The sequence below is a fragment of the Phalacrocorax aristotelis genome, chromosome 10, assembly GCF_949628215.1.
Source record: "Phalacrocorax aristotelis chromosome 10, bGulAri2.1, whole genome shotgun sequence".
NCBI lineage: Eukaryota > Metazoa > Chordata > Aves > Suliformes > Phalacrocoracidae > Phalacrocorax > Phalacrocorax aristotelis.
The window spans coordinates 7268875-7291274 of NC_134285.1; the positions used below are offsets into that span (position 1 = coordinate 7268875).

General features: G+C 42.5%; 1 protein-coding gene across 5 annotated transcripts in view; it reads left to right on the top strand.

The window, feature by feature from the left end:
* The window catches only part of PDGFA (platelet derived growth factor subunit A), a 36779-nt gene extending 14673 nt beyond the window's left edge, over positions 1 to 22106 (top strand). The window contains exons 5-8 of one of the 5 annotated variants that reach the window (XR_012662460.1): positions 5019 to 5145; positions 6786 to 6868; positions 7872 to 7985; positions 8093 to 9002. Coding sequence is in view for 3 of the 5 variants with exons in the window: in XM_075105002.1 (XP_074961103.1) it covers positions 5019 to 5145; positions 13059 to 13192 (261 nt within the window). In the remaining 2 variants the exon portion in view is untranslated. Of the gene's footprint in view, positions 1 to 5018; positions 5146 to 6785; positions 6869 to 7871; positions 7986 to 8092; positions 9003 to 13058; positions 13233 to 19363 lie in introns of those variants that run through there. The other 4 variants (XR_012662461.1, XM_075105002.1, XM_075105003.1 and 1 more) reach the window with 4 other exon arrangements.
* The last annotated feature ends 294 nt before the right edge of the window (positions 22107 to 22400 follow it).

Below are 22400 nucleotides of genomic sequence, written 5' to 3' on the forward strand. Positions count from 1 at the left end.
GCTGATTTGGGGAAAGTATATTCTTACAGTAAATTAATATGAGGTAAAAAATGCAGAGAAAAGGAGCTGGAAAGGAAGGAACGCAGGAGCAACTCAGCTGTCATCTGGGAGTTGTTCAGAGAGGTTTTGAAGAGAGATGGAAAAGAATGCAGAAATTCAAAACCAGTTGTTCAGCAGAGCCTCTGAAGAGGTTAAAAAGGCCTTGCAGAACCAATTGCATGTGTAGGTAAAGTGGCTGTATGTAATGTCTGCAGGTTTAAGAACATTTTTCTTCAGTGACTGTTTCTATCATTAGGATAAACAGCACTTTGATTTTAGCTGTGGCTTAACTGGAGATTACTGCTAGCACTTGGTGGGACCTGCAGGACCAGCTGACAGGTATCAAAGGTCATTTTAAGAGTGGGAGGAACAAGGGAAATGCGGATACAGGTAAAGACAAGACAGAAAACGAGAGGTGCCCTCAGAGCATGAGCGAATCCAAGTTGCCTGACAGAGGCAAGGCTCGGCTGTTCCCACTTGCAGAGAGGATGTAGAGACACACACACCACACCCTCCCCCAGCTATTCCGTGCCCCGGGGGGTAGCGGGTTTGTTGCAGTACCCTCTGGTTCTGCCCCGGACCCTTCGTCCAGCCGCGCCCTCTCTGAGGCACCGCCAAGCCGCCCTCGGGGCGGCTCCTGCCGCGGAGCCTGCCTGCTGCCCCCCGCCTGCGCCTTCCCGGCGTGCCCCGCGGCCGCGCAGCTTCCCGCGCCGCGGGGACTGCGTTTCCCAGCGTGCCCCGCTTCCGTGACAGGGCTTCCCGCCGCCCCCAAGCCCGGTCCGGCCGCCCCCGCCTGCACGCGGGGCTGCGACGGGGCTTCCCGTCGTCCCCGCCGCCACCTCGGGCTGTGACAGGGCTTCCCACCGCCCTCGGGCCCGGCCCGGCTGCAGCCATCCCATCCGAGGCTCTGACAGGGCTTCCCGCCGCCCCCGGGCCGGCGCGGCTGCAGCCCCCCACGCGGGGCTCTGACAGGGCTTCCTGCTGCCACCGGGTCTGGCCCGGCCCGGCCGCAGCCCTCCCACCCAGGGTTCTGACAGGGCTCTCCCTGTCCCGGGCCCTGACAAGGCCACCCCCTGTCCCTGGAGCTGTGGCAGAGCTGCCCCCCCCACCGCCCCGTGTACTAACAGGACAGTTAGTACAGCGTGAGCGTACCGTGAGGCGCCCCTGGGCCTCACTTCCCTGCAGGGAGAACTCTTCCCTGCCCCACCCTAAGTAACTGTGCACAAGGCGTTTCTTAGAGATTTTGCCAGAGGAGTGCCCTGTAAATGTCTTCAATGGGTATCTTGGCCAGGTGGCTCTGAGGTGGCTGGCCTCCCCTCCGCTTCCCCCGGCCCACCTGTGCCGGGGAGGCGCGCACAGCTGCCATGGTGTGCCCTGGAAGGCACCGTGTCAGTCCTGCCCTCGCACCCCTGGAGCGGCGGCTCCCGTCGGGCGAAATGCTCAGTGCCTTGCCAGGCCCCGCAGGACCCCGGATCCCTGCTCAGTCCTGGTACCTTTATGCCCTGTTAAGGTATGCCTTCCTTGCAGATTTGAGGGCTGTAAAGATCATAGCTGCAAGGTGAAGGTGGGTTTTCCCTCCGCCATATCAGAACGCATCTATTTCAATATGGAAGAAACAGATGCTTCCAAAAAGCGTCCTCAGCCAGTTGTTTTTTTGGTTCTATTTGCCATCCTGTATTTAGCTGTCAGCCACAGGAGTTTTGCTGTTAGGAATAATTTTCTGGGCTGAGACTTCTCTTGCAAGTTCCTGCCGAATAAATTTCAGCTTTGTGCTAGAGGTGTTTTCACAGAATCACAGGATGGTGGGGGTTGGAAGGAACCTCTGGAGATCATCTTGTCCAGCCCCCCTGCTTGAGCGGGTACACCTAGAGCAGGGGGCACAGGAATGCATCCAGAAGTTTTGGGCGCTTCTACTTACAGTCTTGGCTTTGTCCTGCTATTACTCCCCGATTTCATCTCTCCTGGAGAAGCTCTAGGAAAGGTGTTCACATGATGTTTCTGTTAGGCTACATATTTTTACCAGATTTTATTTTCATTTTTACTTAGCCACCACACCATACCACAGGATTGCATCTAGAGTCTACAGTGATACAAGTATGGTGCCACCAATTATATGCCATTTAACTAAGCTAGCCAGTTATTTCACTGTCTTTTACAGAGTGTTTACATAGTGATATTTAGCGGTTTTGGAGGATTTTAGGTTGTCATGGTTTTTAGTTTTGTTGTGTTAGCGTCAAATAGAGGAAGCTGATGTTGGTTTGCTGAGGACTGACCGTCTCAAAGCATTAGTAATACACCAGAGAGTAACTCTACAAGATAAACACCAGGGAGAAAAATACGAAGAAGAAGAAAGATGCTAACACAAGGCCAAATCCCATGCTGTTAGCATAGCTATCCCTGTTTATACCCACTGAAAATCTGACCTGCAACCCTTATCATTTTAGATTAGCATTAATTACAGGTCCTGTGTGGCAGCAGGTATTAACAGATGACACAAGCAGAGCAATTTATCCGGTTTGTGCTGCTTCAGTTTGAGTATTTGCAACATCTTAGAAAATGACATTCCTTTAACTTGTGTAGCATGAACTAGGGCAGTGGAACGTATGCCGGATAGTATTTTAACTACAGTACAGTAAAAGCCAGCTTTAAATTGCTGTATAAATTAATTACGATCCTGTTCTTAAAAGTATTACCTTTTTTGGTTTTTTTTTTCTGTTGTTTAATACCAAATAGCTACAGGAACCACATATATCTTTCCATTTGGAAAACAAAGCAAAACAAGGACAGACTTTAAAAAGCTTGATTATAGTTTATTTTTGTTGCGTGTGATTTTCAGTAAGACTGGTTTATTCTAACAGCTGTAATAAGCACAGCAGATCTGAAAGCTGTTTCATGATTGCTGGGTCTCTTTCTTTGTCTCTGATGATGGAGGTGTCTTAATTACTGTTTGTTTTTGTAAATTTTAAGGATTAGTTGTCCTTTGATGCCAGATGACTCAGTTGTACCATACATTTTCGAATCTTTGTGTTCAAAGACTTGCTGGAGTTGGGTTCTGATAGGAGATTTTGAAACACACTGCTTCGACCCATAGTCGTTCTGCAAAAGCATTCTTTTATGTCACGGCCAGTTCTTAGTCTGTTTATATGGAGAGCTGACAGCTTTGGAAGGTACCTTTTAATGTGGATGCTTTAGTTATTGCATCTTTCTCTCTGCAAGTTTTGTTTGCTGGGTAAATGAAAATCGTCTTCAGATCCTGTTGACAGAAGAGGCGGTGACTAAAATGAGGATCTGAGCTGGCTCCATGAAAGCAATGGCAGATCTCCCATTGACTTTAACAAGGCCAGGGTTTTGCTCTAGCTTCTGTTACTGTCATTCAGAGGTCCTTGGTAGTTTGTGTCCACAGAGCCAGAAGAGTGTTTCTGGGAACTGGGAATGTGATGGTTTTTTTCCAGCCACCACTCTCAGTTTGTGACACTGTTGTTCCACTTTTGGGAGGGCCAGGGAAAGATTTTCATAGTGTGAAGATTGATTTGGAGCATTAAATCCCTACCAAACACAAAAGTAAGCCATTACCAGGAGAGTCTAGTGTAATTATGTGTATTTTTTTTTCGTAGTAACAGGAGCTTTTGGTTGGGTCAGACTTTACAGTTTTGTCATGTAACTTATTTGTAGACACGTCCAGCCTCTCTTGTCTTTCTGCTCCCTCATCTATCTTACTTATAATGCATACCTGTACTACGTAGTCTTCTTGATTGCTGGGACAGCCACACTGCAGCCCCGTTTTGCCAAATGGTAGATAAATCATTAGGAGGGCTGAGAAGCTGTGATGTCATTTCAGCGATTTCCATTTCAAGCAAATGGTTATCACCTATTCATGCAGCATTTAACACCATGGTAAACTATATGTTGGACTCCTTACACACTGTCTAGCACTGTCTTTGCCCACATTATGCCATATTCCCTTTCACAGCTGTGACCATCATGCCTGTTACACTTAGCCTAAGTCTGTGCCCAGTATCCCACAACCCATGTCAGTGCCCCAGCACAGCACCGTTCCTGCTTGCTGTGCCGTTCCTTCTTTCCTTCTCTCCTGGCTGCTGGCACCAAGCTGGTCAGGATGTCTTCATGTTCAGTATCCCAGTCACCTCAGTGTCCCTCTCGTCTGCGTTGGTTTCCTTCAGATGTGAGACCTGCGTGTAGCCAGAGCTTCTCCAGCATACTCCTTCCTCCAACCTCACCTTGCCCTCCACATGTTTTTTTAAGGATGCCAGTGCTTTGACCCAAAGCGGAGCAGTGCAGTTGGAAGCAGTTGGGTGGACTGGAGAGAAGTAGCGAACCTGCCAGCTATCCACAATAAAGCTGAAGGCTAGATCCCTTGGACCTAAAAACAGTGCAGGGGAACTCCTGTAAACAAGTCCCAGATCACTGCAAGAAGTGAGCAGGACTGAGACTACTGCTTTCTAAGCTGATACTCAGATTCTGGTTCTGTAAAGAATTGGGCACTTCAGGTTCAGAGGGCTCCGGAGACACCAATTTGTAAATTTTAAAATATATTACAAACCAACCTAATGCCTTTGCTGTTAGCCTTCAGCTTAAGAACTTAAGTGGTCATCATGTACAGAAGATCATGCTAAAGGTGGTGGCAGTCTACAAGAACAACCACTGATTTGAGTCTGTATAGAAGTTTATTGATATATGTGAAAACTGAGTTGCTTAAAACTTCAAACCAAAATGAATGGGAAATTGTTTTATCTCTTGGGGGAAAGGAAAACTGTTTCAAACTGCTGAACTTGAATAAACAAATACTGTGTGCAATAAATAGTTACACGATGCACAATTAAGATAAAAGACAATTAGTATGCTAACATTTTGTATGGGTTTGGCTACATGAAAAAATGGAGCTATGTAGTTATCTGTCTTCAGTTCTGAACTATAACTGTGTTAATGTGTCTCAGTACATACCTCATCGTATTTTATAGGTGGCAAAAGTGGAATATGTTAGAAAAAAGCCAAAATTAAAAGAAGTTCTGGTGAGATTAGAAGAGCATATGGAATGCACCTGTACATCATCAAATACTAATTCAGATTATAGAGAAGAAGAAACTGGTATGTTTTCCTTTTTTTTTTTTTTTTTTGGTTGCATTAATGCTGATTTCATATAGACCTTATTTTTATATTAGTAAAGAATGTAAAGCAAACTTTGCTTCCAGTGAACTCAGTAGAGAAGCTCCCAGCTATTTCTCTGTGTATTGGAGATGCAAAATTAGGGACAGTTGGTGCTGGACAAAGAGTTTGCATTTGAAGTTTAAAGTGTATCAATTCTCATTAGATTAGCCTTTAAATAAGCCTAAGTGCCCGATAGTATTCAGGTCTTGCTTAACTCAGTTAAAGGTTGTCATGTTGCAGCTTATTGGTGAACTCTGTTGCCTAATTTCTTTAGACTTTGCAAAGACAGGGCTAAGGCTGAGATTTACTTGAGTTGGGGAAAATATTAATGAAATGAATGTAAAGCACTTGGGAGTAAATTCAATATTCAGGAGTAAGGAGTTCTGAAACAACACCGCCAGTTCCTGTTTTTTTCTTACTTACGTATAGTCAAGAACTTATTGTTAGTTGTCACGTTAAACATAAGTTTGCCTTATCAAGCCAACATTTAAGTTACTGTGGGGAAAGATCTAAGGGGAAAGATATTTACTTTCAATGTGACTTTCATAAAACTACCTAAAATCATTACCTCAGATCCTCTTGCTAGGGTGCAATCAATGCAGAACTCGACACATATTCAGGAAACCCACTACAGTAGAAAGGACACCTCCCTTTCTCCTGATTTTGGTTGAAGGCAGCCTCAAAAGTTTGCTTTCTCCTCTGCCGGGAATTTAGGGGTGCAGTAGACCCAGCCCCAAAATGAGAGTCAGTGAAGAGCAGGTAAATACAGGAGGAAAGCTGCCCGGGGGTGATGGATTTCCTAGGTGGCTGGATAAGGAAGGGTTTTCTATACTGTCTCCATCCAGCATGGAGACATAAATCTGGTCTAAGCGAATGTAAACTTCAGTTGCTATGTACAGAGGAGAAGAATTAGAATTTGTATAAAAACAAAGTTAGGCCTCTGCTGTGATTTTCTTGGACATCAATTTATAATCTGAGCTGAGTGTTTTAACTGAAACTAGGTTGAGTTATGAGTAGACAAAACCACATTTAAATGGTTACTTTTATGTGTGGAAGGGTTGCTATTTTTTCTATGTCTTCTATTTGGAAAAAAGTTTCATTAGATCAATTTCCATTTTCCAAAATGTCTTTAATTGTCAAAGACTAAGCAGTTAAGATTTTAAGATGAAAACTTTTCTTTTTGGTGTGTGTGAAAAATGGGGTAGAATTGTCATGGAAAAATGTAGATTTCTAGGATTTAATTACTGATAGGAACAAAACTTGCACCAGCAAGTGGATGATGAGCTGAAAATAGCTTAACTACAGAGCTGAAAGCAAATGTTGAATACTGCATGGTAACAGTAATTATAGATGGATCTTGGAAATGACGTATGCAATGCCAACTTCGTTTATTATTTCTTTACTTTTGTATAATTACTTTGTAAACGGAATGTCAAATCAGACGTTATAAAGTTATTATGTTAATGCAAAGGGTAATGAGATTTCTTTGAAATGTAAACGGTTTGAGTATTTATTACTTCAGTGTTCAACAAAGTGCATTACCTTAGGGCTTTTTACCAGCCCTGCCCTTATGTTAACAGGAAGGCCTAGGGAATCAGGTAAAAAACGGAAACGAAAAAAGTTAAAACCAACATAAAACCTACTGGAACTATTTGATATTCAGGTAGGACCTATATGCTGAACACCTAATAGCACAAGTACTGGAAAACTTAATCAAATATCATCACTTCAACTTAATCACTGTTCAAAATCTTGACACTTGCTACCTCAAGGCTGCAAAAAGATTAGATTTGATTGGCTTTGATAATTCTACCTGCTGGTATTTTTCCTTTAAGCTCCACATCACCATCAACACCTTACATTCTTGAGCTACTTCCTTTTCTTGCCTTTTTTGTTTCTTTTTTTTTTTTTTTAATTTTGAGGGCGCTAATACTTCAGCTTCTGAAATCTCAAGTTCTGTTGCCTCTGCTTTTGTTTCATTATTATTGATTTCTGGGGTCAAAACGTCCCATAATAATGCATGAATGAATTGCCAGGTTACAAATTCTTGTGTTCCGAGTTTTTGGCTGTAAAACATTGAGTGTACATACAGCAAATACTATTATATGCATGACCATCAAACCCATGTGTTGGGATGAACTGGGATTGATTGTACATGCACCTGAGACACTCTGATGATCTGCCTACCTGCCAAGGAAGATACTTAGAAATACCGTGTTTTTGTGTTGCAGGGCCCTGTGTTACTTACACCAGAAAATTGAGATCTTTTTTTTGGTCGGTTCAGTCTCAGTAGGATTATAACAGTCAGTCATCAAAATTCATGAGGTTTTCGGTGTAGTGAAAAACTAACACCCTCTCAATGCAAAAATGACTGAAATCCTTTGGCCAACGTATTAGCAGTGTATGATGATGGCGATACACATTCCAAATTAAATGTGGAATTTCCATTTCTTAATGACTTGAAATTATGTAAACTGCAGCACTTGCAAATGATTCTAGTATTTGGAGCGGGAATGATTTGGATTTTGCAGTGTATGTGCCTAGCGCCTGGATGATGGTGAATTTAATTTCAAGCACCTGTTTTTGCACATAGACTCCCAATGGCAGTTTTCATTTATACTGATGTATCGTTTCTAAAGAATGCTAAACTTGATATCCTGTTTCAGATTAACAGGTATTTATTGGGAGTAGTATGATAGAAGCAAAGATTTTCTAAAATTCAACTTTAAAAGTGAGCATGTAAACTCAATCAAAACAGCATTTAGAACTTCTTGTCCCAGGTTAGTGACTCTTCATGCAGAACAGTTTTTTTTTTAAGTCATCTACTTAGAGGGTAGGACCTTTGATTCTAATCATAGAGTTATTGTATCTTTTTTCTCTCCTGCAGATGTAAGGTGAAAATAAGCTAGAAAAAAAACTTCTCTCTGGGACATGGATGTACATGGTTTGTTACATTCCTGAACCTACTATGTATGGTGCTTATTGACTGTATACTTTATTTGTTCTCCTATGTGAAAAATGGCTCAAAAGAACACTTAATGAGAACAAAGAGACAATGTACATTTGTTTAATGTGACATCAAAGCAAGTATTGTAGCACTCTGTGAAACAATAGGAAGCTTCCCTGTCCAAAAAAGAAAAAAAATGAAAGAAAGAAATACAGAAAAGAAAAAAAGACAGTTGAATGAATGGAGGATACCAAAAGTACTCAAAAAATGACAAAAATCTAAGTGAATAGTGGATTTCTGTCAGAGCAGTCAACGGTGCTTTACGTCAAGAAATGTGCCTGCGTTCTTGATGAAGATGGATGGACACTGATGGACTTCAGGCACAAAAAAAGCAGGAATGTATGAAATGATCAAATGCCACGCAAACACTATAGAACAATACATCCTGGCTTGGTGGTGTTTTAAAAGTCTATTCAGAAAACCTTCTGGGGAGCCTTAAGTGGATTTTTTTTTTTTACACCATAAAGTGATTATTAAGTTTTCTTTTTACTTTTTGCCTAGCTTTTTATTATCTCTTGGACTACATTTGCCAATAACACATATAAAAGACTGGTATAACAATAAGCAGAACACAAAACATTATGGTATTTCTCCTAGTGGGATGCAAACTAATGAGATGTATTAAAATAAAAATGGTATACCTATGCATAATTTTCTAGACGTTTCTTGGTTTATGTTCCCCAACCTCCCCCGTAATTTAAAGCATTACATAAAAAGAAAAAAAGAGAAAAAAAGAGAGATGTGCGTAAACAAATCATAGGATATCCATGCAAAAATCCTTTTTTTTTTTTTTCCTTTAAGACTTATGCCAGTTGCCTACTAGTGATGTTGTGTTAGCAATTGTCATTCTTATCAGTATACAGATACTTTTATTTCACCTGTTGGAGCTGTGTGAAATGTACAAATTCTTGTATCTGCATTGTACAATGTCATGGTGGCATGGGAACTACCTTGCTGCAAATATTTGAACAAAACCTAAAATTCTTTATTTTTGGTAAAATGTTATGCTTTATGTGTATTCAACAGAAATATGTGTTTTTGTAAAGGTGAAGTTTGTATTTTTATCTAAAAATTAACAGTTTTATATACCTGAGAAAGCCTGCTATGTTTTCTTGAACCAAAAAAAAAAAAGAAAAAAATTTAAAAAAAAAGCATTTTGTGGTCATATTTTTGTAGTAGAATAGCCCAAATAACATCAAAATCTATTTGAACTATAGCAGGGCAGATAAAAGACTCTGGCACCAGCTCCTGTGTTTTCAAAGTGCCAAAGGATTAAATGTTCAGTTCCCCACGGATTGCAGTGGGAGCCACATGGCTGAATCCTTCTGTACTGCTTTGGAAATTTAGGGCTGTGCCAGATACGACATGGCTACTCACTTGGCCAAAATTGCTGCCCCGCCCCAGTAGTTTGGATTACGTACCCTTTGTTTTGGTTGGATTATCACATTGGATATGTAAAATGAACTACTGGATTCTTCCATTTGTGAAACATCTAAAGAGATGAAAGAGTTTCCTTAGTTTGGAACGACTAAAAAGTTTGTCTTGAAGACAGTGTTTCCATTCAAATAAAAAGATATCTTTAAATGTGAATGAACTGCAGAACCTTAAAACAACAAGAGAGAAAGATATTTTAACCTTTCCATTTTGTTAAATATAGTTCAAACATTCCCCTCCTGTTCCTGTAGCCATGTCCAATTTCAGCCACACAAAGCAATGTTAGCTAACAGGCGTTATTGGCTTCAGATGCTAATGCAGAGATAGAGTTAGCCACCGGTCTATTTTGTGATCATTTTCCCAGTGTATTTGTTGAGCACCAAAACTGGAAATACATTTAACTGAGATTGTCTGTGCTTGTTTTCCACTAAGTGTACTGTTCACGATGTTATGCACATGAATGTATGTGTCTGCGTTTAAAAAAGTGTATAAAATGTAATTTATATATTTATGTTTCAGTGGGATGCCAATAATGTTGCTCCGTTCCTTTTTTGTCTAAAAGATATCTAATGAAAAAACCATATATCCATTAAAATCATGTAGATGAAAAGCATTATGTGACCCACTCAGACACTGTGCAGGTATGAAAGGATGTCAAAGTCACTTAAGTGGAATAATTTGCAAAACAACCTTTTGAGAGTCCTATGGTTGCACTGGCCTGAGAAGGTTGCGTTCGGACCTGTGGGCCAGCTTCCCTGGAGTAACTCCGTTGAGCTTAATGGAGTTCTGCTGATTTACATCACGAGCGAGTCTGGCCCTATATTAAAGTCTTGAAAAAAAGGCAAACTGAGAGGCATGCATTTGATCGGTGCCAGCAAATAAATGTGTTATGCCAAATTCAGAAAACCAGGAGAGAATGAAGACTGAATGGATTCTTTCCCAGTAGTTGTTTGTTTGAGTCTTGTAGTCTCGAGTTAATTTTGTTACCAGGAATGAAATGCACGAGAGTCTTTGTTCTCAAGCACAGTGTTTACACGGCATGCAGCAGAAAACACAAAAATCTCAGGGCTATATTCTCAGCTAGTATAAATTGGCAAATGTTTTTGACTTCAGCTGCCCCTAAGCTAATTTACATCAGATGAGGATCCAGTCCGCGGTTTTTAAAATACGAGGAGAGTGTCATGACATAGGCGTCATTTACTGTCATCCAGCTGAGGTATTACCTGCCAGCCTTTCGAACGCTCCAGGCTATGGTGTTAGTCCTCCTTCTCCAAGGTGGCAGATACAATCAGAAGGAACAGTAACATTTTAAAGGTTGTGACACAGGAGACATTAATTCAAAGTTAAGTTGGACATTTCAAGGGCCATATCCTCAGCTGGTGTAAATCACCATCACTCCATTGCCTGCAATGGAGTTGTACCAGCTTACACCACTTGAGGGGCTGGTCCCTCATTCTTGCTCATCCCTTTCACTACTCGGTCCTGCAGGGATCTCAGATTGTCGTGTACTGTTAATGTAATCCTGTGTTCTCTAATACTTAAGCACAATAAGTGAATATAAGAATGGGTGTCAGACTTAACTTTGAATGTCCAAGCTCTGAAATGGTTTGTTTCACCATTGTGGCTGTAAATTAAACAGTTCTCTGTGCATTCGTGAATGCCGTGTCATATCTTCTTCCGCTGTCTGCTGGAGGTGGACTCCATCTGGACTTTTGAAGTGCAACATTTGGAGTGTTACAGGGAAGGGTGTGAGCAATTGGAGCCGTGAGATACCTGATTGACATCTCTTTTACTTGCGGGGTGGGGGGCGAGTAGGGGACTTAATGAAGGAGTTGAAGATGATAGTTGTAAGTCACGTTTCCATGTGATCCTTTAACACCTTGTCGTTTTTGTCCTTGCGCGTACTAGGTAGAAATTTGGGGTAAAACGTTTTTTTCTGTTTTACATTCTGCAGTCACTGCCTCTGTCCAGAGATTCAGAAGTGATTGGTTTGATTTCATCCTTTTTGAGGTCTTTTCTGGTCAGAAAGTATACCTGTAGTGGACTGTCCGAAAGGAATCTGAGTGTTATAATATGGTGCATGATTGCTGAGTCTCTAGTCAATTCATTAAATTTAATTCTGTGCTTCATCTTTCCAGAGCTGCCCTTCAGTTGCTTTTGTTGAGTGAAATCAAGGATTACGTGCCAGTTTGCTTTCCTTTTCTCCTGCCCTCCGTCGTGCTTAGTATCTGCTTTATTAGACAGTGCATGGTGACTACAGGCAGTTCTTCCTCTCCAGCCCTGGAGGTTCCTAGGCAGCTCCAGCACTTCTGTGTCTTTGACCTTAGCCTTTTTACTCTGCTTGGAACAGCATCTCACGGGCCTCCTCCCTCCAACGGCCTTCAGCATTCCAGCTGTGAGGTTCTTTTGGCTGTCCTCCTCGGGTCCATGTTACCTTTCTGTGGCCTATTTGCCAGCTATTCTCTGCCTGCCTTTCCCATCCCTGTGTTTCTGTCTCTCAAAAATCATTTTCCCTTCCTAGGATCTGTCTCATCATATATCTCTTCTTTCTTCTCCTGCCTGACAGAACAGCCTTTGATCTGTTTATCTCCAAATCAATTGTTTTATCTAGGCATGCGCCCCGAGATCCTGTCTCCCAGGCCCACAGGCCCATAGCTGACCCCCTCGTGAAAGACAAATGCTCTTATATAGACACGTGTTTGTGGAGAGAAAAAGATTCATCTTTGCATTTGGAAAAATATTCATGACTGAAGGCTCCCTGCTAAAGCTCTGTCCAATTCCGGCAACAGTGTAACTCTGGAATAGTGGTATTGAAGCTATTCCAGACATCTGACAGTTCAATTAAGATCAGTGGCCCCGTTTATAATTTAATTTGAAAGTGTACCCAAAAGCAAAGATGAAGTTTCAAAGTTACCTCAGATTTGCATGCTCATATTTTACTGTAATTTGAAGGAAATAATGTTTGTAGGGCCCTTCCATAGCTTCGACAATCTTACCGTGAATATTTATTTGACCCTCTCTTGGGCTGGAAATTGTGGTTGCTTTAAAACAGAAACAATGTGGAGGTTTTCAAGGAAGTAATTTTCGTGGTGTTTCTACGCCACAGCTTCTAGATCTCAGAAACAGTCAGGTAAAAGCCATTTAAGCCCATAAGAATCCCACTTAAGTTTGCTTTAATTTGAGGTAACAGAGAAAAGCCTATCAGTGTTGCATTCCTCAAAAATCAGCCTGTGTTTTGTACTTATATTTCATTCAATTATTGTGTGTTTTCCCACATTTTAATAGCAAGGTATTATTCCATGTCTGAGCTTTTCTGTGCCGCTCTTTGCTGTAGCATCTCTGCGGCACAGCCTTGAACTGGTTTGTACTCATATCTCCTCTGAAATAAAGAACTATTGTTATCCCATTTTAGGCGAGACCGAGGCATGGAGAAATGACTGTGCAAGGTCACACAGCAAGGCTATGGCAGAACCAGGGATAGGACTCAGATCTGAGTGCTCATCCAGTGCCCTAAATCACACGACCATCTTCCCTTTCCAAGAATGAATCCTTGCACCCTTAGAGCTAAATACTGAAAAGATTGAGGGTAAGTCATTTTGCCTAATTATTGTGCATCGGATACATGATCAAAAACCACTGCCGTATTGTCAGAGAATGTAGTGACTGATGAAAATCCAGCTTTCTGCCCATGCAGTCACACAGCCTGTTATGCTGTCATGAGCTGGTCATTTCCTGCATCTCTAAGGAGTCAACCTTTCATGACTTACAATGAAAATTATGCACATAGAACAAATCAAGACTCAGATTTTATGGGAATTTACAAAAAATCAGTAGACAATTTTCATTGTGCTTCCCTTCAGTTCAGTGTCATTCATCCCTTTTATAGTGTGGGCAACATTTCCTAAGGGAGCTGTTTTTATCGTGGGCCCAATCCGGATTTTTTTTCCCAGGCCTTAACGTGGAAAAGCACTTTAAGAGGTGCCTGTGTTTGCCCTCTTCAAACCAGTGCCTAAGCGTGCTTGTAACTTCGGACAAACATCCCATTGACCTCAGGCGAATGGAGCAGAGTTGATGCTTTATTACTCTCTTTGAGTAGAGTGTGCCTTCCTGCCACAGGATCCCAGAGTGGAATGGGGGTCTTCGTGCTCTAAGAGTGTTGAAGTATGTTGTAAGCAACCCCAAAGATGAAGTAACACGACTAGAATATACAACTAGGAAAACAGCTAGGAGAATTCCACTCTCTTCTGCTCCCATGGAGGTTGCCATTTTGAAATACATGTTCTTTTTTGGGAAAGTACTTTCCTGGCGTGGGTGGGTTCAGGACTGCAATTACTAACGGCAGTGATCTTTTTGGGTACATCAGCAAGTATAGTTAGAGAACTCACAGTCATATCCGTAAGAAATTTGAGATGGGAAAAAATAATGAGAGTGCATTTCATGTGAAATAGGGCAATTTTTAGTTTAGGAAAAAAAAAAAATAAAATTAACAAGATAAAAAGGTTGGTCATTCATTTTTCAGTTGTGGAATGTTACCTATCCCTTTAGTCATTCTAATTACTTGCTGCATCAGGCTAAATTATGTGCTGAAGTAGCTTAGAATCACTACGACATGTAAAAAGTTATGGCTGGTTCTCGATGACCTGCTACCTATTATCCTGGTATATGACTGTGAGGTGGGGCCTGCAATCACAGTTGTAAATCAAAGAACAAGTCATAGGTTAGGTACTGTTTTCCTTAGATATTGTCTCTAGGTTTGTTTTCTGTATGCTGGGCTCTTGAGTGACATTTGGTGAGCTTTTCAGGTAGGTGTAAAGTCAAGAAGTTCCCAACCTGAAACTAAGGAAGTGCTAACCCTTCATCTTGTTCATAATCAATAGATGAAATTCTGGCAACATCCTGGTGATAGAATTTCTGTCGCTGAAGGTTTCAGTGTCACATTCTTCCAGTGTTATGTCTTCCCCTGGAGGGGAATCCAGTTATTGTTATATTTGACTCATTAGCAGGCCATCAAATCTGACTTGGTTTGAGTTTTTAGCATCTAAAAATGTCTGTTGGGACTGATGCTTGTGCATGCCAAATGTCTTCCAGGATCTTAGACAAAAATATGCAAAGACAGGCTGATTTATGTGCTTCAGCAGAAAAGAAATCCACATATGAAGGCTGGAGTAGTCCCTCAAACAGGGAAACAAGGAGCCAAGTTTGTAACAAGTGTTGCACACTCACCTTCCCAAGGTCAGACCTGGTGTTTTGGCCTCTACGTACTGTCTTTGATCTTGTGTAATGAAGGCAACTGGTTTTACTGTCCGTCTTTGAAATTGAGAGTAGCTGTTAAGATCAGGTATGCAAAAACCAGAAGCACCGAGAGCTGCAGTTGAGCCCATAGTGCTTGAAATCCTCTGGGGATTTTGAAAACATCTTGGTTCTTGAAAGCTATCACAAATAAGTAGAAGAAAAGCATTTTAAACCCTTCTGAAAATCCCACCCTGGTTGATTTGGCAGGTGAAAAAAGAATCCAAGAAATATACTACATAAAATGACATCCAGTGACAAAGTGGGTGTTCATAGAAAATGCTCCCACTTAAATCTTTCAGCAGTTAATGATAATCTTTACGGACCATAATACTTGAATACTTCACTTATCGATACATCAGGGCTTGGATGAACTTTGAGATGTATGAAAATGGGACACTCCTTAGGCCAATGGTAGCTCTATGTTCTAGTAACTGATCAACCAATTACATAATTGGCCAGGTCGCTGGCTTGCATAAATAGATACAACTCCATTGACTTCACTGGAGATGACAGTTACCTGAGAATTGACCCGAAACTCTTGCCACGAAGCAGATAATGGTTTCATATGTTGCTGTTTAGTGTTGTTGTAAAAATAGACTCATTTCCTGGAGGAGCTAAAACAAGAAAATCTGGAAAAGCAATTTCCCACAGAGACTCATCCACACTGGAATTTGCCGGGGTCCCCGGATGTGAACATGTGCTGTTAGAAAACAGAAAACAGCAACTTTGTTTAGGGAAGCCTCTGACCTGTCAAAAATGCAAAGCATTTGTTACCAGACTTTTCCTTGGCAATTAACGGGAAGAATTACTCATAGAAATTATTTAGTTTGCTCACAAGGGGAGAAGCAAGACATAAATTCAAGATATCCCCTGTTTGACCGCAAGGAAGAAGACTGTTCACAGAGGGCCTGTGGGTGAAGTGCTGAGAGGCCTCAGCTCCCTTTGGGGATGAACTTGAACTTGTAGACCTCAGTGAAGTATCAAGAGCCCTCCAGAATTGCTGGACATCCCTGACTGGGAGTTTTTTCGGCAGTCTAAGGGGTTTGGGCATCCAGTTTTGACTTGTTTTTACAAGACTTCTGATAAATCTCAGTTGGCTTCAAACGCCCTGTCAGTGTTGTACAGGGAGGCTAATTTTGACCCAGGGATGTCACCGTGAGCGTTGCCTTCCTTTCCTAGGTAGCGGCACTCAAACCCCAGGTTAACTTTCTGCTGTTTGGTGTAGGTGTTTCCCAGCAGCGACTTTTCAAGTGCCTGTTGCATGCCCTGTTCACTGCTGGAACAGCCTGACATTTCAGATGGGGAGTCCTTACTCCAGCCGTGCCTCGCCTCTTCCTTAGCACTTTGGTTTTACATGTCTTTTCTATATAAAGGTGGTGCTGGTTTAAGCTGAAGACCAGGGAGATTTCAAGAGGCCAGGTTTTCTGCTATGGGCCCCGTTCCGCTGGAGCCTGTTGCCCAGCCGCGCCTGCTGTGTGGGCCCAGAGAAGGAGGGAGGGATGCTGCAGCACTGAAGGGAAGCCAAGATACGCCTCCTTGTGCTCAAACGGTCCTGCCTGAAGATGCATCCTCCGTGGCTACCTCCAAGCGCTGCAGTTTCTCCCTTTCCCCCTTGCCTTGAGGGCTGATGTTTCCCTGATGCCTACCTACGTGTACCTCATGCAGGGGAGGGTCTCATGCTGCATGATGTCGTTGAGGAGACCTGGTATCTACTTGGTAGCAAGATTCCCATGCAGGCTGGGGGCCCTGTGCTCATACGCTCAGGAGTGAAGACCCTCCTTAGTCCAAATTCACCCACAGTAAAATAAGCTGCTCAGAGGTGTCCTTGGAGCCAAGAAGCTACTCAAATACATCTTCAGAATCTGAATTCTCCCTTGAGTGCAGTGGGTTTCCACAGCAAAAGTGACAGTAGCAATTTATCACAGATGGAGTGGTTTCTTTAACAGGCCATGTATGAGTCCTGCAGGTTAATGCTCAGCTTGTGTACTTCGCAGATTGCCCCAAATGCTCCTTTAAATCAAATAGTTGCTGTTTATTCAGGGATATCTGTTTCTTGTACATGTTCTTCAGAAGAGCTTGCCTAACATCTTATATCCATTTATTGTGAAGAGCCTGCTGGCCCATCCAAAATGATTCGTCTATGTCTGCATATCTAACGGGGGTTTGGGGACCTTGTAGCTGGGGTTAGCAAGTACAAATGTTTTCCATTAGCTCCCTGCATTCCCTTAAGTTGTGATTCAGCAAGAGTCAGTGCAAACCTGAACTTGAGGCATGTGAGATGTTTCTTTGAAGTTACTTGTGCTTGAAGTTAGGCATGATCCAAGTTGGCTTGCTGAACTGAGGCCCTGAAGAGCCTACTGTGCTAACACAGTGTAAGCTTAGTCTTCTTCTTTTATGCATTGCCTGGAGTGATGCTAGTTTCAGAAGCGTGTGCAGCCTTACAGTAAACTATTCCATAGTATTGAGGGAAAGCTTTAACTATTCAGTGGCTTTCTACCAGCAAGCCCAGCTCCTCTAGAAAGTCCATAGCACTGTCTGCCCTCTCTGGGCCTCTAAGGTCTCTTCCTTCCAGTTTTCTTCAGCATGTTTCTTTTCTAAGGCAAGTGAAAAAAAGTCTTTAAAAAGTACCTTAAAAAGGTGGGAAATTAAGCAGATCATATAATCTTGATTCCTTTATCTCGCTTAATTAAGGAGAAGTTTGCCAATAGTGATCTGGTATTTCCTAAAACAAGCATACATGAAGAACACTTTGAGCAACTTCAAAAGAATTTTCAGGGTAGATCAGGAAAAGATAAAACCAGAAGTGGAAACTTCTAATACACTTTATAGCTCATTACTTACAGGAAGTACATTGTTGCATAGGATACTAATGAATTCTGCAGGATGAGGTTTCCAAAAGTAAAAAAAAATATGGCACCTTCTATATCTTAGAGGAAAGGTCTCAGGGCTTTGCAGTTACGTTAGGTACGCAGTGGATGTGTGTGGTCATATCACCCGCAAAGATTCTACCTCTGGGAAAGGCTTTTTAAAGTTTCAAGTGTCCACACTATTGAATTTCTGTGGCATCTTCCAGTTCTAGCTGCGAAAAGTGGTAAAGGGAATGGTAAAAGTCTATCTTGTTTTCCTTTGTCCTGTTCTGCACCCTAGGAGGCAAAAATACTGCATTGCCTATGTCTAGCTGCGGGGAGGACAGCAGGAACACGTGTGAGTGACTAAGGGTGAACACGGTGAAGTTGGCACTGATGCTGTCAATCAGGTAGCAAGACCAGCAAAGTGAGAACAGCAAAATGGATGCTTAGATTTACCAGCGACGCTTGTCTGGAAAATTCATATTTGACAGACTCTTAATTAACTCAACTGAAAAAGTAATCCTAAAATCCTGGTTTTGGACAAGGGCCTGAACCCCAAGCTACTGGATTTACTGTTAGTGAGCTGATGCTCCCAGAAGTGTTGTGAAACAGTAATATTTCATACTTGTAAAGCACCCAGAGATCCTATGGATGACAAGTAACAGCTTCCTACCACTTAAAGAGTCCCCTGGCGTAAGCAGGCCCCTCGATGGTGACTAGAGAGTTGGTGGGTGTGCGCCAGGCTCAGCTCACGGTTTCAAGTCCAAATGTGCTGTCCCCAGGTTAACACCAGCCGGTGTTGGATGCGCCTCTGTCACATGCAGGGCATTGCACACGTGCTCGTCACCCTGCTGTTCTCCACCGTGGGGGAATCTGTCTGCCCACCAGCTCTTGTGTTTCACTCAGATTTTAAGGCTAGATTTGCTGGGTGTTTGAAGATATTTTAGGCGGCAAGGTATTTCCATCAGGACGAAAAGCACACGGTTGGTGAAGCTTGAGCATTTTTTTCTTCAGTACAGGCAAGATATTTAAATATTGGGTTAGTTGTTCTATGTGTCTTTAGGCACCCAGATACTTCTAAACTTGTGGTCACGGAAGGCTGTCTTACTGAAAATCAAGAGATGTTTGCCCTTGTGAAAGTTTCTACTCATGCTTGAAAGTGAGATTTGGACTCCAAAGTCACAAAGATGCTTTTGCAAATGTTGTGTCTTTCATTCTGTTTCTCTATAAATCAACCTGCTTGGCCTGAGCTCAATGTTTAAATAATAAACAGCTGAAGGACAGTCTGATTGCTTCTTTCTGAGTGTTTCCCTTATGGAGTGCTTGGGGTGACATGGCATCTGCTCTGACCTTAAGGACCTCCTCTCTGGAGGTTTTTTTATGATGCTAACAAACCCCACATTTTAAGTAACCGTTAAATAAACCAGTCAGTGGTAACTGTTCAAGACAGGGATTAGAAGGGTATTCTTGCTGGGATACAAGATGGCTCTGTCCATGTGCTGGCCAGGGATGAAGGGCTGGAAAACTGTGTGGTGGAAGAGACTATTAATGTGATTTTCCACAACTTTCCTTGCAGCTGCATTTTTGAGGAGAGAGAGAGAGAGATGGCTAGGCTTGCAGTTACATGTTGTGCCGTCATAAATGCTACAGCCACCATCTGTTTCCAGCCCACGACTTGAGAGAAAACTGAGCAGTAATCTCATAATTCACATGAGCATTTTACACTTGTGAACCCTTCCCAACCTTTGTCTAATAATGAGGGGAGTGCGTGGTGCTAAGGTTTGTATTTTTCCTGCACGTGTATTAGTGTTTATTTGTATGTCTTTTTCTGTTTTGTTGGTTGTTTTTTTTCATGGACCCATTAAAAAAAATTTCTTTGGGAAGAAAACCAGACCAGTTCCAGGGTCAAAAGAAACATAATAAAGGCGAAATCCCAATTCCATTGACCTTGCTGGCAAAATTCTGCAGGAGGAGGTGTATTTAACATTCCTCGATGTGTCTGTCTTGGTTACTTGTTGATTAAAAGAAAGACATTAGAAAGTGAAGAGGCAGGTTGCTGAACTGCCCTTTCCCTGCAGAAACAGAGCTGTTAGAATAGCCGGACTTGCGCATTTTAAACCCGAACCATCAGATAGGATGGTAATGGTAGGTTGGATTTTAATGAAAACAAATTCTTCTGCTAATCTTCGCTTCGGGCTGGCCCTCCGTGGGATTAAGGATACCACCTGCTGTGCCAAAGACGTGCTCAGGTTCGAGGCTGCTAGTGGGCGGGAAGAACATCTGAGAGTGACTCTGGTGAGGGATCGCTGTCTGTCCTGTTGCAGTGCCCTCAGGGAAGCCAAAGAGTTGAGATAATTTAGTTGATGGAAATACTGCTCCCCTCCAGCCTGCAAAGCAAGGCTGACATCATTAAGGATTTCTTTTTGACTGTTCTGCAAAACCAAGGGCTGCTGTTTCTCCGGGCCTCCTCTCGTCTTTGGACCCCATTTGCACGCCTCCTCCTAGCACAGCTGAACTGGCTGGATGAACTGCTGCTCTTCTCTCGCCTTAGAAACAGTGACTTTCATCATCTCGACCAGACTGCAGAGCAGTTTAAGGATGAAAGGGCTTCTCATTTCGTATATCCCACTGCTGCTAGAATTATAAATCCTTGATGGACTGAGTTTATAGCAAACTGCTACTGCAAGCAAGTGAAATTTATTTTGTGTTGTCATATGTATGGTCAAACTGTCCAAGAAGTTGCCAAACAAAGAACTGAGCTGCTGATGGGCAACAATTCAATCTCTTCTCATTTTATTTAAAAATAATAAATAATTATCAATCAAAGGAACTTATTTTGACATGTGCTACCTGTTGGGTGATCCTCGGTATGTCCAAGATGTGTCTGTAAGTGGAAGAAAATTGCCAGCTGTTGCCAGGTTCAGTAGACGTGACAAGAAGTTCCACCAAGAAAAGGTGTGTGGGCTCACTAGGGTGGGGACAGGTTAAGGGACACTCCCTTTTTTAGCACTGTTTGCTATTCTGAATATGTTTGTTCAGGCAGCAAGGGTGCCCAGAGGCCACATGCAGCTGCGTTGACCCCTGCTTGAATCAATGACAAAGCTTCATTGACCTGTATATGGCAGTGGTCCTTCTTCTGTCTTGCGGTTTGGTCAAAGATGGATTGTTGGTGGATCTCGGATCTAGAAAGCCAGCCCATGTCTGTTTTGGTGCCTTTTGATGGTAGATAAGCTAAAAAGGAGACAGCAGAAGCTCTTCAAGCTGATGGGGTCTGAATCACATATAATTTCTATATCTTTTTCTTACAGAACAAACAAGCCTAGAAAGTTATCTTATTTTTATTTTTTCCCCAGGCTAATTAATTATAGTTGGGGGTGTTGGGAGCTGTCGTATTAAACTGCCTTTCCCTGCTTATTCCTGTCGTCCTGCCAGATTCAGTCCCTGCTGCCTCCCACCCCCTCGTCTGTAGTTTACGGCCACATCTGAAGTGTCTGCCCTGCACGCGTGCTGGTGGGAGCCTCCTCCCCGCCAGTGCACACGTCGTGGCTTTGGTGTCTGTGGAGTTATAAGCATCTTTCTCGATGCTTGTTTTTGCGTGAGCGGGGGGAGAGAGGGGGCACGGGAAGGGCAATGGCAGGGAGGGCCTCTGACATGAAATTCTCAGGAACAGGATTTGCACATTTTATGACTGTTCAGATGGAAATGCAACGGAGCTGAATTATTACTCCTTAATCCTGCTTTCTCACTTTCCTCCCAGCAGCCTCCTCCCCTCAAGCTTAGGTAATACAGAAGCTTATAAACAAATCCCACCGCATGAAAAATAGCAAAGGGGGGGAAAAAAAAGGACCTGGCTTAGGGCTGTGATGGATAGACAGGTGGAAGGCAGGCACCAGAAGGGAGGATGAATGGGAAAAGCCTTTGATGGAAACACTAAAGAGCTATTGAAAATCCAAGGGGTGGGGGGAGGGAGGAGAAAGAATAGCAGGAGGAGGGAAAGCAAGGGAGCCGTGCCCCCCTTCCCCCCCGCCCTCTTTCTCAGGATGTTGAAAGTATTTGTCCTTCGTTACAAAATGATTGAACTGCCGCCAGGCCAGGCCACCCTTCCAGCCATTGCACTGGGAAACTGGCACTTCTGAAAGCCTCGTCGCCTCTCAAATTTTATAGCTTTCCCTTTTTTGTGGGAGTTTTTGTGTTGTGCTACTTGCAGAATTGTTTTCAGATTTGCCGCATATGAAAGAAACTATATTTTGTTGCTCTGACAAACACAGAATCCAGGTAATAACAGGAAGAATTTAAAAATAAAGGCCCATTTTTATCAGAATACCCAGCTGCCTGCCTTTTATTGAGTCAGAATTTCATGCATTTGGTATTCACAAGGTTGCATTAATATTCCTCTGGTTCATCTCTAGTGCTTTTTGAAGGAGGGATTTCATCCTGTAAATAAAGCTTCTACTTTATCGATGTCTCTCTGTGAGCAGAAGTTATACCTGTTCTTCATAGTCACAGTAGTGAGGATGATCCTGCCACATCATAATTAAAATGGTTTTTGCACCAGATGAACACCAGATGCACCAGACAACAGTGGGAAAAGATAATCGTTGCCCTTTTCAGAA